The sequence below is a fragment of the Lactuca serriola genome, chromosome 6 (genome assembly GCF_051521515.1).
Source record: "Lactuca serriola cultivar US96UC23 chromosome 6, Lser_US96UC23_V15, whole genome shotgun sequence".
Classification (NCBI taxonomy): domain Eukaryota; kingdom Viridiplantae; phylum Streptophyta; class Magnoliopsida; order Asterales; family Asteraceae; genus Lactuca; species Lactuca serriola.
The window spans coordinates 129,534,996-129,560,795 of NC_136413.1; the positions used below are offsets into that span (position 1 = coordinate 129,534,996).

Here is a 25,800-nt window from a genome sequence, read left to right on the forward strand (position 1 = left end):
ACCACCTAATCAATGTGCCGATTAACCACACACGCTCCATTGATCTATGACAATTCTTGAGCTACCCTTTGCCACCGTTGTTAGTCCATATTAGTGTGCCGGTTAACCATACACGCTCCATTAACGACTTGGCAAGGTGCAAAGTGCAATCTCATGGAATAGCACCATTTTCACATTTTTTTCCTAGATTAACTAAGATTGGGAATTTATGAAAAACATTTAGTTACTTTTATAATTATCATTATACTTTTTCATGACAATTAATGTCATATCCTACCCGTTTTGCTAACGACCCTCCACTAGTCAAGGGAGCGATGGGTGAGAGTGGACACCTATTCAATCGCCATTTTATAGGTAATTTCCTTATATCCCCTTATAGACCAGCGTCGTGAATAAGACCTTCTAATGGTAAGACTGACTGTCTTATGCATATATATATATATATATATATATATATATATATATAAGTATTAAGATTTTAATATTATTATAATATAAGGGTTGAATTTTACACTTTTAAAACTCTTGGGTTTAGAATTTAAATATTTCAAAATTAAAACCTTTTAATCAATTTTTTAAATTCAATAACTTGAGGGAAAATTTTGAATTTTTTCAAAACTCTTGGATGAATTTGAAAACTATTAAATTAATCATATAATTAACTATATCACAAAATTGACCTCATCTAATTTCATATAACAAGATGATTCGAATCAAATTCTACAAATAATTAGTTTTTCACAAAATCAAGTAATTATCTTAAAATTTGACAATCATCAATCAATTGGATGAGGATAATCATTACCTTATTAGTAAAATCGAATTTTATGAGTCAAAACAGTTTGTAGTAATGATCCGAATCCAAATATGGCCAAAAACTCGAAAATTCTGCCAACAGATGATCCAACTCGTCGAGTCGGGCAATAGACTCGTCGAGTTGGCTCTACTCGTCGAGTTCCTTCATAGGACGAGTCGAGTCTAGCAGTCAGTGGCCAAAAATGAAAATTTTCCAGCTTTGAAAACAATACAAATGCATCGATATAACAGAACACACCCTAGGCTATGATACCACTGATGGGTTTTGAGCACTATAACAATCCTATGGTGCACATACAACCCTAATGCTTTGGATCTAAGTTTTCTCAAGTTATACATGCAATTTTCATATTATCCAAAGCATGAAGCCTAACTAGCATACAATATAGAGATTTACAGCATAAAACAAGTTAGATGAATACCTCTTTGTTGTAGCTTGTAGAATTTGGCCTTTCAAGAACTTAGTACCTCAAATGTGATACCACAAATAAGTCAAAAACACCAAAAGCAAGAGGAGGTTAGGAAGCACCAAAATCGGCTAGCGTTTCACCTAGGAAATGATAGGCCAATTTTGGGAAGGCTAGGGGTTCAATTTATAGTGTGGAATCCTTAGGGTTTCTTATATAAAACCCTAATTTACTTAAACCTTTAAGTATTCCAATGATCCATATGATAGTCCCTTTAGACTAACTCTTCATGGACTCTCACATACATTTAGCCCGTCCCTAATCAACATGGATCATTAGCCCAAACTATAAGTATTACTGATTTAGCTAATCAGTCCCTATAAATTTAATCAGTCTCTTCTGATCACTAAATCAATTCCAAATTAATTCTTGATGAATACCAATTAAATAATATGATTTCTCAATGAATATAATATTCTTATAATATATTAATAAATCACAAATAACCTCTTTCTCAAATATCCATTCTATCAAATTGCTCCGGTGAAGGCAACCCAAAAGGACCATGCTTCTATCGGGTCAAATACATACCAATTATAGTTATGGGTTTAGACACCTAATCCAACAGATTGCAATAAAACTTTTAGTCCCGTTATGAAGCCCACCACCATCCTTACTGTTTTTAATCTAGCCATGTCATGATCATAGCCAATCCATCAGCTAAATGTAAAGAATGCTTTCTTGCATGGTGATATTCAAGAAACTATTTATACATTTCAGCCACCCGGATTTGTGGACTCGGATAATCCCAAACATGTATTTCATTTGCGCAAATCTTTATATGGAATCAAGCTAGCCCCATGGGCATGGTAACATCAGTTTTCCACCTTTGTCCAAAACCATGGTTTCAAAAGCACCAATAGTGACACTCTCTCTTCGTGTTCCTATATGGCCAGAAAAGAACTTATTTACTTCTTTATGTGGACAACATCCTTTTGACAGCCAGAGCCACTGCTACTCTCTGATACTTTATTGATTTACTGTCCCAGGACTTTGTCATGTTTGATCTTGGTCCTAGTAACCACTTCCTTGGCATTCAAGTTCAACACAAACATAGAGGATTAATTTTATCTCTTGATAAATATGTTCATGACATCCTTAATCGTGCTAAAATACAAGGCTGCAAACCATCCACTACGCCTATTGATACCAACTCCAAACTCAGTTCCACTGCAGGCAACCCATTGTTGGATCCTTTTCTTTATCGCAGTCTAGTCGGGGCACTTCAATACTTGACATTCACTCACCCCAATATCGCTTACATTTTTCTAGAAGTTTGTCTTTTTGTGCATTCCCTGCGTGAACAATATTTCAGTTTTCTTAAACGCGTTCTTCGATATCTTAAGGGCGCCATGACACATGGACTCCACATTCCACCCTCCAAATCCACTAATCTCATTTGCTTACTCTGATGCAGATTGGGGGGTGCCCCAACTCTAGGTGCTCAATTTCTAATTATTGCGTATTTTTTGGTGACAATCTCGTCTCATGGTCGTCCAAATGACAACCTACCATTTCTTGATCAAGCGCCAAAATCGAGTACAAAGGGGTTGAAAATGCCATATTTGAAACGACGTGGCAATGCAACCTCCTTCTTGAGATACATCTTCCCTTACACTGTGCCACCATTATCTATTATGACAACGTTTCAGCTGTTTACCTCGCTAAAAACCCAGTTCAACACCAACGCACAAAACTCATTGAAATTCACATCCACTTTGTCCGCGAAAAAGTGCATTGGGGATCTCTATGCATTCTATATGTTCCCGCTGACTACCAATATGCCGATATTTTTATAAAGAGATTTCCATGTCAACTTTTCACCTACTTCCGCTCCAATCTCACTATCCAACCAGCTACAACTTCGACTGTGGGGTAGTATTAGCCGAAATCTATGCCTTATATATTTCAGATTCTCTATTGTATATCGAGTGTATTTTATTGTGATTATATGTTTCGTATTTAGTTTAGAGTTTCCTTCTTTGCTGGGTGTGTCTTCTATATTTATATCGATTTTGATCAATGAGAAAGGGCAATTGATTCTCAAAGATTTACAAACATATGCACCAATTGATCATCATCCCACCTACAAATACATAAAATCTTGTCACAAAATTATTTGTTAACATAAAATGTTTAACTTGATCGACATACCAAACTAATTCTTTTCTTCTTCATTATCATTGAAAATTGAACCAGATTTCACAAGACTGAGTTTTGTTCTCACATGATCAATAATGGATATAACAAAAACAAAGATATCAACATTACCATGTAATGTAGAAAAGAAAATGTTTGTTTCTATTTTTATGATCATATCACCATTGACTAAAAGTTTTCACTTAAAAACTGAACAAATCGTAGCCACATTTGTATCAATTTTTAATATGAAGCCAATTTAAGTAAAAGAGTTTATGCATGCAAACACATCTCATATGAAAAAAGTTGTTAATTGGTTTGAAACTAAGACATGTACTCACATTGGGACATATATATATATATATATATATATATATATATATATATATATATATATATATATATATGTCTGGGACAAGATCCCAAAATTATATTCAGGATCCTTAAACATTTCTAAAGCCTCAAGATCCTCAAACATATTTCAGGATCCTGATTATTATCATTAGTTTTTCCTAACACTTATAATGGTTATATTTTTCTTTCATTTTCTCACATGTGTAGAATTATTTAATGTGAGACTCCTTCTCAATAGAGAGTCATCTCAACCAGGTGAAAGATCTAGAATACCAAGTTAAACAATGTTTATATGCTAATTTAGAAGGATCCCAGAATTATCAGACTTCTTGTTAGTTGCATTAGACTATAAATAACACATGTATTTAGCACACTAGAAACACGACTAGCTTGATTACTACACTTGTATTACCTTCATCATCTTTGTAATCTCAGATTTAAATCAATAAAACACATCAAGGCAGGTGATCATTATCACCTCCCAAAATTTTATGCTAGAGATCCTATAAAGGATCAAGGGCTTTCCTTATAACTCACTTGTATCACTTTGATCAGTACTATATAATTACATCATACTAACACCACAACCTCTCATACAACTTGGTAGAATTGCACTTGATCGAATTTTGACCAAAACAATTTGGCGCCTACCGTGGGGCCGTGGTGTTCATAATCTTCGAGAATCATGTCTACCCAAATGACCTTATCCCCTTCCTCCATTCCTCCCATTTCATCTAAAAACATTCCTCCACCCCCAGGTGGAGCTCCTATGAAAACTTATGAGGCACCAAAGAAAAACACATCTTCGGTCGCTACCCAAGGATTTTAGGATCCTCTTGTACTAATTTCCAATAACAAGTTGTTTTCTACGATGAACAGATTGGAACGACAAGTCACTCATCAGCAGGAGGACAACATGATGGTACTCAAGGAAATAAGAGAATGAGGGTTGAGATCCACAAGCCCCAAGAAGCAGCACCCTCGATCTAACAGCTCAAGATCCTAAACTTTGACAATACATGATCCTTAGGAAACCGCTGCGAGATAGGATCCTCGACACCGGCCTCTGCTCCCGGTTGGGGTGCAACTCCTAAAGAGCAAACTCATACGGCCCAGGATCCCAGCGAAACCTTCGTTACTCCTAATAGCAAAGATCCTGGTAACTTCATGAGTAATAACACTTTTACTTCTGACTCTATGGATGTTGATGCAAGAATGATCCCGATCATGGCCAAAGAACTTTAACAACTAAGACAGATGATCTCAAGCATGCCCAAAGTTGTCCACCCTATACCAAAAGTCTCCCTAAGAAGCCACATGATCTTAAGATTCACTCTCACGATTGCTGACACAGAAGTCGCAAAGTGCTTCCAAACTCCGAACATGAAGCCTTATGATAGGATTACGAATCCTAAAGAACATGTGGCACAATATAGAAAAAGAATGGAGATCATCCCCATTCCCACACATTTGAAGGAAGCATGTCTATGCAAGGGTTTTGGTTCAACGCTCATAGGATCAGCCTTGAAATGGCTGCTAAATGTTCCTCTTTACTCTATTACTTCGTTTGCAAATTTAGTTAATATCTTTATCAACCAATTTTCTTGTAGCAAAACATTCGAGAAGATCACTAGTGATCTCTATCCGGTGGTTCAGGATCTGAAGGAATCCCTCAAGGATTTCGTGAATAGGTTTTCCAGGGAAGCTCTGAGCATCTCCAACGTCAACATGGCAACTGTCATAGAAGCTTTCAAAATGGGCTTGAAGAAACACTCTCCCTTCTATGAAGACCTTGTAATAAATACATGCAAAATAATGGATGAACTAAGTAGCATGGCACTAAGGTTTATAATGATCAAAGAATACACGGAGATCAAAAAGAGGAGCCACCCACCAAGCTCACATGATAACCCCAATGGGAAGGTTGAATCCTCAGCCCATAGATCCTATAAATCTAAACCCTATTCCAGACCCGATCATCATAGGGTTAATGCCCTTGAAGATGAAGGGGGAGGAATAAGAATTTACTAACATCCCCGACTATTGTTTTTCTGTTGATGCTTTAGGTTTGATATTTGCTACGTAGGATCTTGGTGACAAAGCAAGATGACTAAGAAAAGGGGAAAATATCGAGCAAGAACTAATAATGTTCCTTAAATATAGAAGAAAAACATTCTCCTGGAAGCACAAGGACATGATAGGTATAGAAAAAAAATATGATAACTGATAAACTTAACATTGATCCTTCTTTCAGACCAATACATCAAAAAAGAAGGAAGCACCAGAAGGAAGTCAGATCAACCAAGAAGAAGTAGAAAGACTTCTTAAAACATGGATGATCAAGGAAGTAAAGTTCCCAAGGTGGCTAGCCTATGTGGTTGTAGTAAAAAAGAAGAATGGAAAATGGAGAGTATGTGTGGATTATACGAATCTTAACAAGGTTTTCCCTAAGGATCCATTTCCCCTGCCACACATAGATTCCATGATAGATGCCACATATGGCCATGAACTGCTAACGTTCATGGATGCATTAGCAGAGTTCCAACAAATTCAAATGGAACCATCTAACCAGAAGAATACTACATTCATAACCCCAACGTGTATATATTGCTATAGTGTTATGCCCTTTGGTCTTAAAAAATGCAGGTGCAACATACCAAAGGCTAGTTAACCGAATGTTCAAGGATAAACTAAGGGACACCATGGAAGTATACCTCGATGATATGGTAGTCAAATTAAAGAAAACTAAATATCACCTAAAGGATCTTGAAGATGCCATCAACATACTAGACGAATACAACATGAAGCTGAATCTTTCCAAATGTCATTTTGGAATGTGATCAGGAAAGTTCCTTAAATACATGGTGACTACAAGAGGAATGGAAGCAAGTATAGAGAAAATAAATGCCATCATCAATTTAAGTTCCCCATCCTCGACAAAGGATATTCAAAGACTAACAGGAAGAGTAGCACTTCTAAGCAGGTTCATCTCAAGATCCTCAGAGAGGTGTAAAACTTTCTATGACATCTTGAAGAAGAACAAAATATTTGAGTGGACTAAACAGCATGAAGATACATTTCAGGAACTTAAAAATTATTTAATTTTTCCACCCTTGCTGGTGAAACCACTAGATGGAGAATCACTTCTCCTATACCTTTTAGTATCCTCTAACACGGTAAGTACTGTTTTAGACAATGATCTCAATGGGGACCAACATCCTATATACTATGTAAGTAAAAATCTCCTAGATCTTGAGACCAAATATTCCCATCTTGAAAAACTAATACTTTCATTAGTAACTGCTTCCAGAAAATTAAGACACTATTTTGAAACACATACTGTATATGTAAGAACTAATTACCCCATCAAGAATGTTATGAAAAAACCAGAAATTTCAGGAAGGATAGAAAATTGGTTCGTGAAGCTAAGCACATATGACATCAAATACGAACCAAGATCAGCAATGAAGTCACAAGCACTAGCAGCCTTTGTGGCTGATTTCATTGATGATCTACAACCTGAAGAAGAGTTAGAAAACAATGAACTTTAACAAGAAGAAAGCATGGGAAGATGGGCCCTCTTCACTGATGGATCCTCCAACTTTAGAGGAGCAGGCCTAGGGATCATACTAAAATCACCACATGTAGGCATCATACCCCAGATAGTTAGTTCTGAATTCGATGCAACCTACAATGAATCTAAAAATGAAGCATTGATCATGGGATTACAGCTGGCCAATGATATTCAAAAAAAGGATCTTCAGGTATTTGTTCACTCATGGACTACTTATTATTAACTAATCATTTTAATGGATCCTATGCAATAAAAAGTGAAAGACTAGCACTATACCTCAAGATCCCTAAAAATATGGCATCCGAATTCGAAGCTTTCAGCCTAAGACAAGTTCCCAAAGAAAAAAATGTTGAGGAAGACGCACTAGCCAACCTAGGATCTTCCCTTAGGATCCCGCCAGAATTCAGGATCCCTATAACCCATATATTGATCCCAACGATAGAAGATCCCTCCAACAAACTAGATGATACCAATCACCATGACCAAGTAACCAACGTTGCAATAATCAAGGATCCTGGCCCTTAGCCACATCCCTAGGATCCTACTAATATGGATCCAAACACTTAGGATCCTCTGTAACACTTCAAATCTTGGAACCAGTCCATTGTGGAATATTTCCAAAATGGAACGATCCTAAGAAAAGAGAAAAGCGACAGAGCATTTAAGATGGGGGTCTCACGATTTGTGATGATCCAAGGAAGAATTTATAAGAAATCCATGGTAGGCCCATACCTTAGATTCTTAGAAGGTCAGGAAGATGCATAAGTCCTAAGAGATATACACGAAGGAGATTGTGGCAACCACACTGGGGGCAGGTCCTTATGCTCTAAAGCATTAAGGACATGATATAACTTCCTTTAGAAACCCAAAGATGAAAAAGGATGCTTTCTTGCATGCCTAAAGGTGTGATGCTTGTCAAGGACACAACAACTTCCTTCAGAAACCACCAGAACCGTTCCATCCTATCATTTCCCCTAGCTATTCATGAAATGGGGAATGTATATAGTTGGAAAATTACCAAAAGCTCCTGGCGTAAAGGTGTTCATGTTAGTAACAACATACTACTTCTCGAAGTGGATAGAGGATGAAGCCTTTGTCCAAGTACGAGACAAGGAAGTAGTCTCTTTTATCAAATGTAATATCCTGACTCGGTTCGGGATCCTTACTGAGATCATATGCGATAATTGATCACAATTCATAAGTAAAAGGACTAGAGACTTTTGCACGAGCTGGGGGGATTAAAATGATAATGCCCACTCCTATTCATGCTCAGGCTAATGGTCAGGCTGTATCCAATAATAAGATCATATTTAACAACTTAAAAAAGAGGTTAGATTAGAAGAAAGGAAGATGGGCAGAGGAACTTCATTTCGTCCTATGGCCAGATAGGACCACTTCAAAAACAACCACTGGCCAAATTCCATACTCCTTGGTGTTTGGAACGGAAGCCGTGACCCCTACTGATGTAGTAATACCAACGAAAATATATCAATTGTAGGATCAAGAGAACAACGATAGGATCCTAGCCCAGGATCTTGAGACTATCGATGAACTCATGGATCTTGCTAGGATTTGTATTGTTGCTCATCAAAAAAGGATCACTAAAGCCTATAACAAGAACATCAAAGTCAGAAGGTTCCATGTAGGTGACTTGGTACCTAGGAAAACATTCCAAAATACCAAGGATCCCATTACGGGAAAATTGGAACCTAAATGGGAAGGACCGTATCTCATTGACTCAAAAGCAGGAAAGGGGGCATATTGGCTTGCTACTCTTGAAGGGAACATCTTGCCAAGATCATGGGATGCCATCCGTCTAAAAGCATACTTCATGTGAGTTGTACTAATTTTTTTCAAACAAAATCAAGGTAAACTCTCTCTACCTTCTACTTTTACCTATTTCTTTTATTACTTAAGAAACCATTACTAACTTAACCATCAGAGGGGTGTTAGCCGAGCTAATGCCCACTCCAAGCTAACATTTTCTATGCGTGGGAATTCAAGGATCCTGACATAAAAGGATCATAATATTCAATGATCCTGGCATGATAGGATCCTAATGTTCAAGGATCCTGGCACTCAGGGATTCCAATAGATACATAGTTCTATGATCTTAACGATTGCAATATGCAAATATCCATGTAAGTAATCATCTCTCCTAAGATTTACAGTACTTAATCCCCTCTAAGGTTTAAAGATTTAGTTACCTCTTTCATTCGAGTTAACGTTTTTACACCTCGCTTAAACGCACGAAATCTCACTATGGGATGAGAATAAGTGGATCATTTCATGCTTCAATGACTTTGCCACCCTCTTATTTTTGAACATATGTCGAGATCCTGATGTTTAAACCTAAGGTCTATAACACTGACGTGTTATCTAAAGTTGGGATTTTCCCCACTAAATTCCTAAGGTTTATAGAACGGACATGTTATCCAATGTTGGGATTTTTCCTAATAATTTGCTGAAGTTTATAACACTAACGTGTTACCTTAAGTTGGGATTTTCGCTAGTGGTTTGCTAAGATACATTGTCATCTTTTCATAAGATGGGATTTTCCCCAAGAAATGTCTAAGGCTTATATCATTATTACAAAAAATGGATCATACCCATTTTTCCTCTGATTTGGGATTATTCCCAGTTAAGTCCTAATGTAGGGATCCTCCCCGGTTTGCTAAGTAAAAGCTCAAGAAGGATCTTCTATGATAAACTCCTAAAGTAAGGATCCTTCCATACACAAACTCCCATATTATGTTAAAGGAATCACAACTTCAAATTTCTTCTAACCCAAAGGATAATGAATCCTAAAGAGCACCAGGTTCTATCTATCCATTCTTTAATTTTTTTTTACTAAGTAATGTTTGAAGGTTTTTTATCCTAAAAGCTCTTAACTATTTTATGATCCCAAATTGATAACTAACTATATTCAGGTTTTCCAGGTCTTGAAGAGTTCTTGTTAGACTTGAACTTTTCAGGATCCTAACTATGTAAGGATCCGCATAAATCCTGTCGTTACAACCACACAAGAAAAAAAGATACCAACATCAACTACTTAAGTGCATAAAGTAGAAAGGGGTTCCCACCAACCCCATGAAAAGTGAAATATTATCTTACATACCTAAAATATTAAAATTTTTTTAACTAAATAAAATCTAAGGTGTAGAATGATCACCACCTCCATCTTCTCTCCTCCTTCCATTGGCTGCAATGTAGGATCCTGACTGGAAACAACAGGCTCACTAGTTGATCTGCCCATGCCTTCACGCCATCCGACCATATTCCAGGATCCTATATTCTCAAGACCCTCCAAAAGCTTAATTGTTGGCTCCAAAACAACAACAATAACACTCGCTTTATGTTCTTCAATGACCTCGCCCATCTCAGCCACATGATCTTCTTCCTTCTCAGCCTTTTCCTTGGTCAGCTTCCCATCTTCTACAGGAGCTCCTTTTTGATTCCTTCCTACTCCTTCAAAGCATGTTCTGTTTGATCTAGCTTGGCCTTAAGATCCTCACTGGAGCGAGAGACGTAATCAATGACATAATAGGAATAATGGTAAGTAGAAAATAAAATCAAATGGAAAAGAACACAAGATTGCTTACGGATTAGGAAAAGGAGATCATCTTCTTTAACGCTTCATATGTTCCAAGATTCTCAAGTTCCCAGGTATCGTATAATTTCGTCTTGCGAGATGTAGGGGTCTTCACAGTAAGATCAAGCTGAGTCTCCTTAGGAGGAGAAGAAGGAGGGATCTTTTCCTTCTTCACCATAAGTAGGCCTGTAGACATGTCATCTTTATTCTCAGATAAGACAAATCGAGTAATAGAGAGAGTGTTCTTGGATCCTATATATTGAGAAGGATCCCTATAAGTTCAGTAAACTAATGTCGAAACAGATAAATACACTAAGAAGGATCCTTACCGGGGGCCATTGAGGTTGTGGTAGCTGAACCTTCTTGAAGGCTAGGAAACTCAAACTTGAATGATCTGGAATCTATAGATAAAGAAAGGAAACTTGTAATCTTATCCTCAGTATTTTCAGCAACAGAAAAAGCTTCTCCAAACTTGAAACCTGCATCAAAAAATAAAAAATAAATGAGAAGAGTAAATCCATGGATCCTTAGGATGAACAAATAGTTCTTACCCTTTTTAACCCAAGCTTTGGGCAAGAGATCCCCGCCATCAATAGAATCACGCCTAAAAAAACATTTTCCTTCTAGGCTCCGTCATTGTGTTTTGTTTTCAGAATAAGAGGAGATTTGTTGGTCTTGACTTTAAGCAAAAAACGAGAATTCCCAAAACTGGATAGTTTATAAACATAAGCCAACTTGGCAAGACCTACGTCTAGATTGTGGGAATGATTCACTCGATGAATACAAAATAAAATCCTCCATATAATGTGCATGGCTTGAATGTATGAAAGTTTGGTGGCCTGGAAGAAATCATAACACAATGCCCAAAAAGGGTATTGGAGACCCAAAGAAAAAGGATACTCAAGAAAACATACCCAGGAAGGAGATCAAATAAAATTAGGTTGAATAGAAACTTTGAAGGACCTAAAGATTACATAAGACGGAAAAGCTCCACTGACTTTAAGAGACTACATGTCTTCATCATCAACAGAGCAAACCTCGTCATAACTTAGGATCCCTTTATCAATGAAGTCGCACTCGGGAGGGGCGGTAATGCTAGCATGAGAAGGGTCAACTTCTTGCCCATGATCGGAAAAAATTGGAAAACAAAAAGAGAAGAGAGAAAAGTAGTTACCTTTGAAGGTGGCCGGAGATGATCGGAAGAGATATTGGAGAAAGTAAAAGGAATCGACAGGTTTACCCTATTTAACCTAGTGACGGAGGAGAGAGGGTATGATTTGAGTGCGTGATGATTAATACTGGACGGATAGATCCTGTCCGATTAGGGTTTAAAATTCAAATTTCTTTTCTCTTTTATTTATTATTTTTTTTTAAATCATACCTTTAATATTGGAAAACTAACCCCAACATTTCGTAGGTATAATTTGGGTGCAATTGTTAGGGATAGGATCCTAGAATTGTATTTAGGATCATTAAACATTTCTGAAGTGTCAGGATCCTCAAACATATTTCAGGATCCTGATTATTACCATTAGTATTTCCTAACACTTATAATGGTTATATTTTTCTTTCTTTTTCTCACATGTATAGAATTATTCAACATGATACTCATTATCAAGGTAGAGTCATCTTAACCAGGAAAAAGACCCTGAATACCAAGTCAAACAAAGTTCAGATGCTAATACCAAAGGATCCAAGAATTATCAAACTTCTTGTTATTTGCATTAGACTATAATTAACGCATGCATTTACCATGCTCCACACACGATTAGCTTGATTATTGCACTTGTACTTGTATTAGCTGCATAATCTTTGTAATCTCAGATTTAAATCAATAAAACACGTCAAGGCAGGTAATCATTATCACCTCCCAAGGTTTTATGCCGGAGATCCTATAAAGGATCAAAGGCTTTCCTTGTAACTCACTTGTCTCACTTTGATTATTATTATATACTTACATTATACTAACACCATAACCTCTCATTCAACTTGGTCGAATTGCACTTGATCAATTTTTGACCAAAATAATATTATAATAGAAACAAAAGAACTAAGAAATTGTAATAAATTAAAAAACAAAAGTACAATGTTATTATTATTAATTAACAGTTAGATTTATACCATTCCTATAAATAGAATGATTTTAAAGCCATTAAAAATTCTCCATCATAAGTCACCTCAAAAGACTCTCCATGAGGAGCCATTTGTGTAGATTAGCATAAATTTGCATGAGTCAAATGGTGACTAAAGATATTTTTCAAGATTTAAATTGTAACACCCAATTTCAGATATGAAAGGATCACCATGACGTAGCATTTTTGCATGAAATGCGTGTTTCATTGAGGTCACTATGACGTGGGCATGTGTTGGCCACAATGTGGTGATGAATGGAGGGTAAAAACCCTAATTTTTTGGGCTTAAGTCCTATTTAAAGGAAGTTATGGCTAGGGTTTCCTCCATTCTCAGTCTCCATCATCTCCAAAAAGTGTTTTTGAGCAATACCTAGCCTCTTTGCAAGCTTTGAGCTCATTAGTCTTTGGTGCACTTTAATGGAAGAAGGAGGAGGTTTTAGTTCAAGGATCAAGCAAGAAAATCCTCTCCATCTTTGGAATCACTCTCTAGACCTTTTGTATGACTTTAAGACTTTATATTTTTGATTCCCTATTAGTAGATCTAGGTTTTGGTTTCATTTTTAGGTTCATAGTTCTGATTGGAATGGTTCTACGAGATAAAGTTTGCAAATTTATAGCTCATCTTGGTTCCTTGGTTACTATATCTTTTGGATCTAGAAGTTAAATGAGTTTTAAGAGCCATGCTTCAGATTTAGGCTATTTTTCTCATCTTATGACCTAGTTGGGTGAAGGACATGCATGGGTCATGCATGTCCATAAAGTTTAGATTTTAATAGACCATTAGAGTCCCAAGAAGCTTATTAGAAAGTAGGAAGAAGGGGCTTAACGGATTAATGACTAAATCCATTAATCTATTCTAGTGCATTGGCTATGACGTGGAAATGCCACAATGTGGCGATGGTGGGCTTCACGACTGTTCTGCGTGGATGCTGCTATGACATGGCAACATGATTGCCAGGACGTGGTCATATATTTCAGATCACGATTGATTTGAATCGCCATGACGTGGCCATGGGTTGGACATGACGTGGAGGCCAGCTGGAGTTGACATTGACCGTTGACTTTTGACCTGGTTTGACTTTTAATCAAATTGCTAATTTTAGAAGGTAGACTAAGGATTTACCTTGTATGTTTCTAAAGGAGGTGTGTAGCACCTAGTTTTCGACTGTGTTAGCTTTTTAGCTATCGACTATGTTTGTGAGGTGAGTCTTATCACTATACAATGTAGGATGCTAGATTGTCTTTGGGACTTTTGCATGAAAGACTGTGGTTGGATCACAACACTTTAATGAAATATCATGGTTGGATATGTTTATAACTTCATGAATATTATGCTTTCGTATGCTAATATGTGAACCACATACTAGATTTGGGCTAAGGATCTACTCAGAATTTCATGATAGAATGCTTGTTAGGATAGATGCCTTTATATGCCTGATGTGTGATTAGCTGCTTTATAGATTTTTGTTGATATTGAAAATTATTTAATGAATGCAATAGGGTAGTACATAGTTAAGACTGAATATCCTTAGAATGTTTGATGAAGTCCTTATGGTAGAGACATTTATTCGAACATCTTTTTTATTTCAATTATGTGTGACCTGCATTCCTGGAGTGAATTTTAGTATAGGTAGAGATCTTTCTGAAACTGTGTACGCTGTGAAGCTATAAGTCTAGTCAAAGGGGAGTGACATAAAGGATTTGGGATGACTTTTGATGAAAGTACATATAGGTGGGGAAGATAGTATTGGGCCCATACTCCTGAAATCTCAGGATCCATACTTGAATCAAGGAAAAGTGTGGAGATCCTAAGTAGTTTGTAGTGTGAGAAGTTCTTCGGGTATGTTCTGATCGTTTGTATTTCAGTTGCATTTTAGTATGGTGGTGATCACTCGAGGAGTCTCTAGTTCTGGTGATGAGCCGATTGATGAGAAGCTACATGAGTTTACCGCATCCAAGATTACATGAGGTATCCTTGAGGCGACCAGTGTCATTTTTGGGTCGATCAAAGAGGGGATGATTGAGTTAATGGAGGAGCGACTAGGGGTCTTCCATGTGGAACTAAAAATTAGCCAGTTCGGGAGTTATACTCTCACTTTTCGAGATTTTCGTTCTTGTGGGGATCCTGAGTTCTTCGGGAAGAAGGACCCCATTTCTAGCAGAGGATGGATTGCAGACATGGAGAATGCTCAGATGACGAGGTCCTGCCATACGGGGGAAAAGGCAAAGTTTTCAACTTGTCTTCTAAGAGATTGAGATCGTCATTGGTGGGAAGAGGTTGGTCATACTTTGGGAGCACCCGCTATCGAGACTATGACTTGGCGATTTTGTTGCCAGATTCATATTGGAGTTTGCATCGACTATTAAGGTGTAGTAGTTAGTGAGGGAGTTTCAGGAATCGCGTCAGACAAAAAAGACTGTGGCAGAGATTACCGCCAAATTAAGAGAAGGGGAGTTGTTGGCTCCGTAGTATGTGGTAGACAAGGAGATGAAGAAGACAAGGTATTATGATATGTTAATGGATAAAATCAGGGAGTTTGTTAGCATTTAAGTTTACAAGACCCTGGAGGGTATGATTGACAGATTCTGGGAGCGAGAGCTTGAGTTGGAGCTTTGGTCAAAGTTGAAGCCAACTCTGTTTCAAATGATAGAGGGATCATCAAAAAAGCCCAAGACTGTTGACTCGCTTTCTAGGGGCTTGCAGGGTCAGGTCCATTGCGGCAAGTGCGGAAAGGAGCATAATAGAGTTTGTAGAGCAAGTGGTTCAGGTTGTTTTAAGTGCGAACAAGAAGGGTATTTTAGTTGGGATTGTCCTCTTGGGGAACAGATTTGCTTTCACTACAATCAGACGGGTCATATGAAGGCCTAGTATCCGAGCTTCTCAGGAGGAGTGGTGGCGGAACCCGCTCCAACTACATCAACAACCACTGATGGCTACCAAGGCAAGGCGGAGGCTTCAATAGTGAAGAGTCGAGCACTTTAGTTGATGACATAGGATGCCCGAGCAACACAATATATTATTACTGGTATGCATCTCTTTCTTACTCTTTTTTGCTTTCTCTATTATAAACTTATGTTTTATGGTTGTGATTAGGGATGTCCCTAGTAAACAGTCTATCTGCTCTTATTATTGTTGATTCGAGTGTGACCCAATCATTTATGTTTCTTGTGCTTAGCTAGAAGATTAGCGACGATCCAGTAGATCTGGATTATCCGTTGGAGGTAGCAATCGTCGATGATTATACATTGAGAGCTTCAAGATTTCATTGGGGTTGTGATCTAGAGTTGTTCAGGTAGAAGTATCTGATTGACATGGTTTCGATTCATCTATGATAGTCGAAGATTATCGTGGGTATGAACTGGATATGTATAAATGGGGAAATGATTGACTGCGAGCATCAGTTGGTGAGGTTTGAACCCCAACTTGGGGAAAGCTAGTTATTCATGGAAATGGTGCTCATTATGGACCGACTATCTGTTCAACTATGAGTGTTTGAATGTATCTTCGACAAGGATGTTATGGATTTTTGGATTTTATGGTAGATACTTGAGTTGGGGAGAATACGACCATGGATAATGTGCCTATTGTTCGTGAGTTACTCGATGTGTTTCCCAAGGATTTTCCAGGAGTGCTTTCCGAGAGGCAGGCTGAGTTTTGGATGATCTGATTGTAGGTATGGCTCTGATAGCCAAAGTGCTATATCTTCTAGAACCTCCAGAGATGCAGGAGTTGTCTATGCAATTGTAGGAGCTATTAGACAAGAGATTCATCAAACCAAATAGTTCACTATGGGGAGCACCGATCCTGTTTGTAAAAATGAAAGACGGTTCACATAGGATGTGTATTTATTACATAGAGCTAAAGAAATTGAAAATGAAGAATCTTTACGACAAGTTGCAGCAGCTACATATTCCCATATGGAAATGGGAACAGATCGCCATGGATTTCTTCACCAACTTATCGAGGACGAAATGTGGCGTGGATTCGATATGGTTCATCATGGATAGATTAAACAAGAGTCCTTATTTCATCCCAATTCTGTATAGTATTTCCGCCGAGAATCTGGCTGACATCTACATCAAAGAGGTAGTTGCTCGTCATGGAGTTCCAGTCTTTGTGACTTTTGATAGGTTAGTCCGCTTTACTTCCAGGTTTTGCAAGAAGTTTCATGAGGAGTTGGGTACTCATTTGCACTTCACTACTTCTTATCACCCATAAACCTACAAAGAGAGTAAGCAGACTATTCAGATGCTTAAGGATATGCTTAGGGCATGTGTGTTAGATTTTGGAGGGAGTTGGGATACATATCTTTCATTGGCTGAGTTTTCCTACAACGACAACTATCATGCAAGTATTAATCGACCTCCCTTTCAGATTTTGGGAGGAAGCGTCAGACCTCGATTTATAGGGGTGAAGTTGCGGAACAATTGGTGGGGAGTACTGAGGTAGTACTTAAGACTACTAAGTTTATTCAATAGGTGCGTGGGAGGATGGAAACCGCACAGAGTCGCCTAAAGAGTTACACTAATCGGGTACATTTCGACCTCGAGTTTTAGGTCGAAGATTTTGGGCTTCGGAAGGTGTCACATTGGAAGGGTGTTATCCGATTTCAGAAACAGGGCAAGTTGGGCCCCAAATTCATCGATCCATTTAGAGTTATCTCCCGGCTGGGAAAGGTTGTGTATCAACTAGATCTCCCTACCAAGATTAGTTAGATTCACAACACTTTTCATGTCTTGTAGTTGTAGAAATGTTTGTCTGATGAATCCGAAGCAGTTCCTTTGGATGACATTCAGGTTGATAAGTGCCTGAATTATATGGAGATATTGATTGTGATTCTTGATAGGAAGTTGAAGACCTTGCACAAAAAGGTAGTGGGTTTAGTGAAGGTGCAATAGAAACACCAGAAGGGTTCCGATTGGACATGGGAGCCCCGAGGAGGAGACGAGGAAGCATTACCCTGAGATTTTTGCAGCAGCAGACTTTGAGGACGAAGTACGATTCAAGTGAGTGAGAGTTGTAAAACCTAGTTTTAGGTATGAATTTAACTTGGTAAATTTTGAAGTTTTTGATTGGCCACGACGTAGTGAAAGGATCACCATGACGTGACAACTTTGTATGAAATGCGTGTTTCATTTAGGTCACCATGACGTGGGCATGTGTTGGCCACGACGTAGTGACAAATGGAGGTTAAAAACCATAATTTTTCGGGCTTAAGGATTATTTAAAGGAAGTGATGGCTAGGCTTTCCTCCATCCTCAACCTCTATCACCTCCAAAAAGTGTTCTTGAGCAAACCCTAGCCTATTTGCAATCTTTGAGCTCATTTTGGTGTCTTTGGTGCATTTTAAAAGAAGAAGAAGGAAGTTTTGGTGCTAGAATCAAGCAAGCAACTCCTCTCCATCTTTGGAATCACTCTTTGGGCCTTTTGTAAGACTTCAATACTTGATCTTTTTGGTTCCTTCTTAGTAGATGTAGGCTTTGGTTTCATTTTGGGTTTATAGTTGTGATTGGAATGGTTATTTGAGATAAAGTTTGAAACTTTATAGTTCATCATGGTCCCTTGGTCACAATACCTTCTGAATCTAGAAATTGAATTAGTTTTAAGATCCATGCACAAGAGTTAGGCCATTTTTCTCATCTTTTGACCTAGTTGGGTGAAGGATATACATGGGTCATGCATGTCCATAAAGTTTGAATTTTTATGGACTATTAGGGTACCAAGAAGCTTACCGGAAAGTTTGAAGGGGATTAATGGATTAAGGACTAAATCTATTAAGCTGTCGAAGTGTAGTATCCATGACATGGCGATGATGGTCTTTGTGATTGTTTTGCCTGGATGCTGCCATGACGTGGCTGTTGGGGTTTGAGCATTCTAATACTCCTAAGTGTACATGCAACCCTAAATACCTTGGATCTATGTTTTCTCTATTATACATGCAATTATGAACATCCAAGGTATTATCCTAATCTAGCATACAAAATATTGAATATAACAAGATAGAATACATACCTCTTTGATGTAGAATGTCTTCATGAAGCTTGAGTGCCTAGTGCCCCAAGTGTGACACCTCAAATGGTTCACACAACACCAAATACACTTGGAATAACTTGAGAGAAACTTGAACACTCCTAAAATTGGCTAGCCCTTTCTTATTATTCATAGTGGCCAATTTTTCCCAAAGAATATGATCTTATATAGTTGTTACAATTAGGGTAAACCCTAATTGTCATGGCCTTCCATTTCCTTGGATCCATGGGTTCAAATACGCCATGGAGCATCCATGGACCATCCTATGGGTTTTAGCCCAACTTGATTATCCATGGAGCATTAGCCCACTATACAAGTATGGATGATTTACACAATCAACCCATATATTTAATTAGTCTTCTTTTGATCACTTAATTAATTCTAGATTAATTCTTGATCAATACTAATTAAATAATCCTATTAATATATTAGAACTTATAATATACTAATCAACCTTAAGTGTTATTTCTCTCATTATAGTCTATCCAAGTGCATGATGCCATGCAACCCAAATGGACCATGCCGGGTCGGGTCAAGTCTTACCAATTATAGTTATGGACTTAGACATTAATCTAACAGTGGCAGCATGCCTGGGACGACATGGTAGTGGATTTTAGATCGCGATTGAGATGAATGGCCATGACATGAGCATGGGTTGGCTACGACGTGGAGGCCAGCTGGAGTTGACTTCGACCATTGACTTTTGATATGGTTTGACTTTTAATCAAATTTCAAATTTTAGAAGGTACACTAAGAATTTACCTTGTTAGTTTCAGTAAGAGGTTGTAGCACCCACTTTTTGATTGTGTGAGCTTGTTAGCTGTCGGCTGTGTTTGTGAGGTGAATTTTCTTACTATACTATGTAGGATGTTATAATGTTTTTGTGACACTTGCATAAAAGATTGTGGTTGGATCACAATATTTTTATGAAAGACTGTGGTTGGATCACCACAATTGTATGAAAGACCGTGGTTGGATCACATCACTTGTGTGGAATACCATGGTTCGATCATGGCAGGAAAGACTGTAATTGAGTTGTTGCAGCAAAAGTGATTGTAAGACTATGGTTGGAACATGTCATTTATATGGGATGAAATATACCCTAGGGTTGGGCCCATTGATATGCATGGTAGTTGGTATTTTGGGGAACTCACTAAGCATTGTGCTTACAGTTTTGTGCTTTGAATGTTTTAGGTATGTCCAGTTTCATAGGGAAGGACCCGACATGAGTGCATCGTATCCACTAGAGTTTCCGCACTTATGATTTTGTTACTACTCTTATGTCATTTTTAAAAGAGTGAAAGTACAAGGCATTAAATGGTTAGGTCATATAAAAATTCAAAGCAATTAAGCGTTCCTCTTGTTCAAAATTTTGTTTTAAAACCATAATATATGATGCTTGAATAAAGGTTATTAAGATCATGATCCTATATAGAATCGTTTTTGGGTTATCAAGATCGGTATCGAGATCCTATGATCCCATAAAAAAGCATAATTTTAACTTATAAGTTTAAAAGATGGGAAATATATGCAACATTCAATTTTCAGTTCAAACGCTATAAAACTTTAAAACACTAGTCTCAAAACAAAATGGTACACGGTAAACTGGTAGAGAGTAAAAGACTTAAAGTGGTAAATTCTATTTTTAATTTTCTTTTTTACTTTTTTTTCAAAAAATATCAAAGGAAGGTGGGATCGGATCAGATCATGATTATACGATCCTATTTGCATCCCATGATCTTACATGTGATCCTTCCCCAAATACTATTTGTATACGATCCAACCTGAATGACAAATCAAATGAATCAAAACCCTATATCAAGAACACTAGTCCGTATCGATCACACTCACAATTAGCACTAACAAAGAGATTAAAAAATCAATATAGAAATAATTAGGGATAACGATGACAGAATGAACTCATTTAAGGTTTATTCCAACAGTGATATGAAATATATCTTATCCTTTGTTGATGGTCGTTGGTCAAAAGAGGTGGTAAACGGTGAGAATCGAGGAAGAGGTAGAGAATTGAGAAGTATTCTTGAGCTAAGTTATAGGGAATCGATAGGAAATATAAAGAACCGTCGGTGTGAATCAAAATATAGGGAAAATGGAAAATCACGAAAGAAAGGACTGTTGGTAGCCAGACTTCTTTAAGGTAATGTTACATTAGGTTTTGGTTAGATTCGCCAACGATGTCTGTAAGTAATCGTCTTCTCCATTAGATTTAGCTGTTGAGTTAGAGAGAATGAAAGGGAGAAAGAAAGGGGCTAAGAAAGAAGTTCAAGGAATGAGAACGTGATAAAGATTCTTTAGGGTTAGGTTGCAATTTCCTTTTTTTCAAGAACGAACGCATGGTTTAGGAATTATAAAATGGCACAAAGAAAGATGACACACATATTTGATGGGGATATTTGTGTTTTTTTAAATGATAACACTACTTTTATGACATAAAAATGTGTGTTACATACCCTTCTAACTTTAGAAATAATAACATTTTCAATTTTTATGACATACAAAAATGTATGTCATAAAATTAGTGTGTGTCATAGTTCACTTGTCATTAAAGACCTATTTTCTAGTAGTGTAATATGTTGAAAAAGTCGTATTCAACAGAGAAGTTCAAGCTTTTTTAGGACTTAGTAGTTATCCATAAGAGTTAAGTTCTTATGAGGTGAATTAGCAACAAGGAGAAGAACTTGGTTTATGTAGCTTGGAGTACTACGCAAGTCGATATGGAGATTATTAAATGTGGCTTGAGAATTAAAGACCATCATCTAGTTAATCCGTAGTTGATCCGTAGATAGCTAGTATGGATGATCATAAGCTCATGGAATCAAGACCCAATTTGGATTTGTAGCTAGTGTTTATGTATAAGTTTTTCTAATAAATAAAGGCCGATATCTAGGTTTTCAATATCGTTGTGAAACATGTCGATTTTAAACTTTTGAATAAAAATAATATCTCCTGACCATAAACGTATGTTATGTTGACTGAGCTACGTTAACATTATTTTTTTGCGTGTTATTATTATTTTTTCTTTTTTGAAAATATGAAATATGATAAAAAAAAACGTGGGATGTACATTTATTTATTTAAGTTGTTTATCTAATTTTTAAGTCAATGGATGAAGCAAGTTGTTAATTTGTGTCGGAAATAATATTATCTTGAACTTGTAATGTAAGCAATGACAATAAATAAGCAAATGAAAATGGAAACAAAGAAAACCAGAGACAGCAAGGGAGACAACATAAAAAATAAAAAATAAAGGGACCAAACTTCATTTATCAATAAATGCCTTGCGGACTTTGTACAAGAAGTAAAGTCAATGAAAAGCTCAATTATGAAATATCTCATGATCTCATCACCTTAAATAGATACTATTACCTAAACTCCCCCAAACATCTTATTTATTACAAAATCACCACCAAATATCTATCTTTTCTTACTTCTGACTTCTGACTTCTGACTTAAGGAGACGTTTTATATACAATTTACTTGTCCTTTTATCATATGCCTTTAAATGGAAATGGACAAAATCTCATCTGTCTTCATGGTGTGGGTTTCCTTCGTTTACTTTGACTAAAATAGTCAACAGTCAAACAAAAATTGAGCGTTGACTAATTCTATAGGGGCATCACTTGAGAGAGAGTTTAATGGGTAAGCCATTTTGGGGAAGAGCAAATGGTGCATACTGAATTCCATTCTGTGCACCAACCACTGACCACCTACAGACAATCCAAAATGCTTGGTTATTATTAGCAAGAACTTTAGATGTTTACATAGTATATATTTATGTTACTATAAATTGGTTCCTATTTTTTGTTAATATGTTAAAAACTACAATATTACCAAAATAAATATATTAGAATTGAATATTGTAGATAGAGTAAATTACATTTTTGACATTTTTCTTGTAATTTTTGTCCTTAAAAAAGTTTTACCTTACTATATTGGACTTATTGTATTGTTTTTTACATGTTTCAATAAAATAATTATATTTTTGGGATTAACATGACGAAAAACGTAATAATAACCTCAAATAAATATCAGTGTTACAAAAACAAACTTTTTAAGATCAAGATTGAAAACATAACGGAATTTAATCTTATAATTATTATAATATTAATTATTGAAATTTGCATGTTTTTTGGTTTTTAAATAACAAAAACATGTACATATATTTCGTATGAAATCAATTTTAATAAACTAATGGAAAAACTTTAATATACACATACATACAATCAATTTATTGTATTTTATAAATAAAACTATTTAATTAATAAGGAAGTAGCGTAAAGATCTATTTCACAAACCTGTACTTTGTGGTCAAATGATGTACGAGCACCAAAATCTCCAATTTCGCAAGTTCATTTCCTGGACACGAGTGGATCCCACTGCCAAATGGCATAAATGTATTGGGTTTCGGTGCCACCTGTCAATTCCACAATAAACACCAAGATTTCAATTCACTTTTCTTATTTTAGTATAAGATCCCACCCAAACCCACTGACCCATGATCTCAAAATAGAAAGAAGAACCCATTTTTCAACTACTTAATAAAAAATAAAAATACATAAGTAAATAAATATAATATTATTTAATATAATTTACCATGAATCTTGAAGGATCAAACTTCTCTGGATCACAAAAATTTTCTTCACTATGGTGAATGTTTCTGAATAATGGCAATACCTTCCATCCTTTAGGAATAAGATACCCTACAAATTTCATTTCAAAAAAAAAAAAAAAACTTTAATAACGATAATAATAATATTAAATATTTTATAATTATTGATATTATTATATTATATTTGAGAACAAACCTTCAAATTGGACATCTTCAACAGCTTCTCTGAAGGTAAAAGATAAGATCGAAGCAACTCTGAGTGTCTCTTGAATGACTCTGGAAGTTATAGGCATCTTCTTGGTATCTACCCAACTCAAACCCTTGTCTTCATTGCACTCATCTTTACTCATCTTTATTGCCTGTTGTTCATCCTGTAAAATTACAGAATATAATAAATTAAACCTCCAATAATTTCTGGAAAAGTTAGTTATGATTTACAGAGATTTTTGCAGTTTGGAAAGGTTCTTACAGTGACAGCTTCTAGAACTGCTGGATTTTCAGCTAAGTACTTGATGATCCATGTTAAAACACTCGCGGTGGTGTCTCTGGCGGCGAAGATAACTCCGATGACGTTATCGGCGATCTGTTCGTCGGTGAGTCCTTCTTTGTCTTCCATGAAAGAACCCAACAAGTCGTTATGTTGTTCCTTTGTTTCCCTTCTACGCGATATGATTTTGGCTATGATCTTCGCGAGTTCTTTTCTAGCTTTCATTGATTTGTGAAACAGAGTCCCCGGAAGGTTAATCGGCATTGAATTATACCCTTTTTCGAGGATGTAATAGCATCGCTTGAGATCGTCTCTGTTGAGAACTTCATCGTTTCCCAGAATTGAAAGCAATGCGACGTTGAATGTAAACTGGAGATGAACAAGTAAATTCAGTCAGAAAACAGAGTGTTCGTTGATGTCGAATTGTCGTTTGACATTTTTCAATCCCCTGTTTTGAGAATTTTTCACTTACTGTTTTCATTTCTTGAAAAGTGTTGATTAATCGGTTTTCCCATGATTGGAGGGCGTCGATGGTGATGGATTCAATGTGGGAAACCATGTGTTTGATTGATTCCGGCGTGAATGCTCTAAGAACAAGACGTCTTAACTTGAAATGATAATCACCCTGATGAAAGAAAATCGCTTGTTTTCCGATCATTCTCTCTTTACTCGCCGGAAATGTGGGCTTAAAGAGATGAGATTTGGTCACGAGCACGAGTTTAGCAGCCGCAGGGCTTGAAATCATGACGCAACGACAGCCTAAGATGTGGGTTTTGAAGATTGAGCCATACCTGTAACAAAAATTCAAAAGATTTTGGTTCGTTTGATTAGTGAAAGTGATAGATGTTAACTGTAAATCGATGGGGTGAAAGTGTAGAAAGGACTCACTTTTTGACTTTTGAGGTGAAGAAGACATTTGGGTTTTGGGAGTAGAGTTCGAAAGTTTCACCAATATATGGCCAGCCGAGGGTGCCCGGCGGGAGAGGGAGGTTTTTCCGGCGGCCGTCGGCGGCGGAGGTGAAGAGGAAGAAAGAGGAAACAATAATAAATAGAGAAAACAACATGGTAATGGTAATGAATTCCATGGCTTTGTTAGTATGATGCAGTTCGAGGTACTGATGAGGAGAAATGAAGGGAGTGAAGAGGGGTATGTATAGGTAAGGGAATGAGGGGGTGCGGGTGGGGTGGTGGGGGGGGGGGGGGGGGGGTTGGGGATGAGGGTACACTGTTACAGGTGGTCACTCATGCACGGAATTCTGGGTCCTGGTTATCCAATTCAAAAGGGTTTGATTTGAATGTGTTTATATTTATTATGCGACATAATGTTCGTGAAATGCATAGTTTTCTGTGGATTTTAGTTTTGTTTTTGTTTTTCATGTTTCTAACTAAAAAAAGTATAATATGCATTTTAGGTTACTTCTTATAGCATGTAATATTAGACAATAGTTTATTAGATATTTACATTTGATATATCATATATTTTCTTTTAAGCAACATGATTAAGTGTTATTATATTCGATAGTACTGTTCAAAACAAAAATACATTTTGATAAAATCAAGCGAAATCTCCAATAAAGT

The 25,800-nt window shown here is 36.8% G+C and overlaps 1 protein-coding gene across 1 annotated transcript; it reads right to left on the reverse strand.

The window, feature by feature from the left end:
• Positions 1-22,363: 22,363 nt before the first annotated feature.
• On the reverse strand, positions 22,364-25,354 carry LOC145056815 (abscisic acid 8'-hydroxylase CYP707A2-like). The gene is made up of 7 exons (XM_079004538.1): positions 25,111-25,354; positions 24,695-25,013; positions 24,205-24,591; positions 23,932-24,106; positions 23,720-23,826; positions 23,422-23,540; positions 22,364-22,833 (listed from the first exon to the last, which is right to left on the reverse strand). The coding sequence occupies exons 1-7, from the start codon at positions 25,305-25,307 to the stop codon at positions 22,743-22,745; spliced, it is 1,395 nt and encodes a 464-aa protein (XP_078860664.1). The 5' UTR covers positions 25,308-25,354; the 3' UTR covers positions 22,364-22,742.
• Positions 25,355-25,800: the final 446 nt, after the last annotated feature.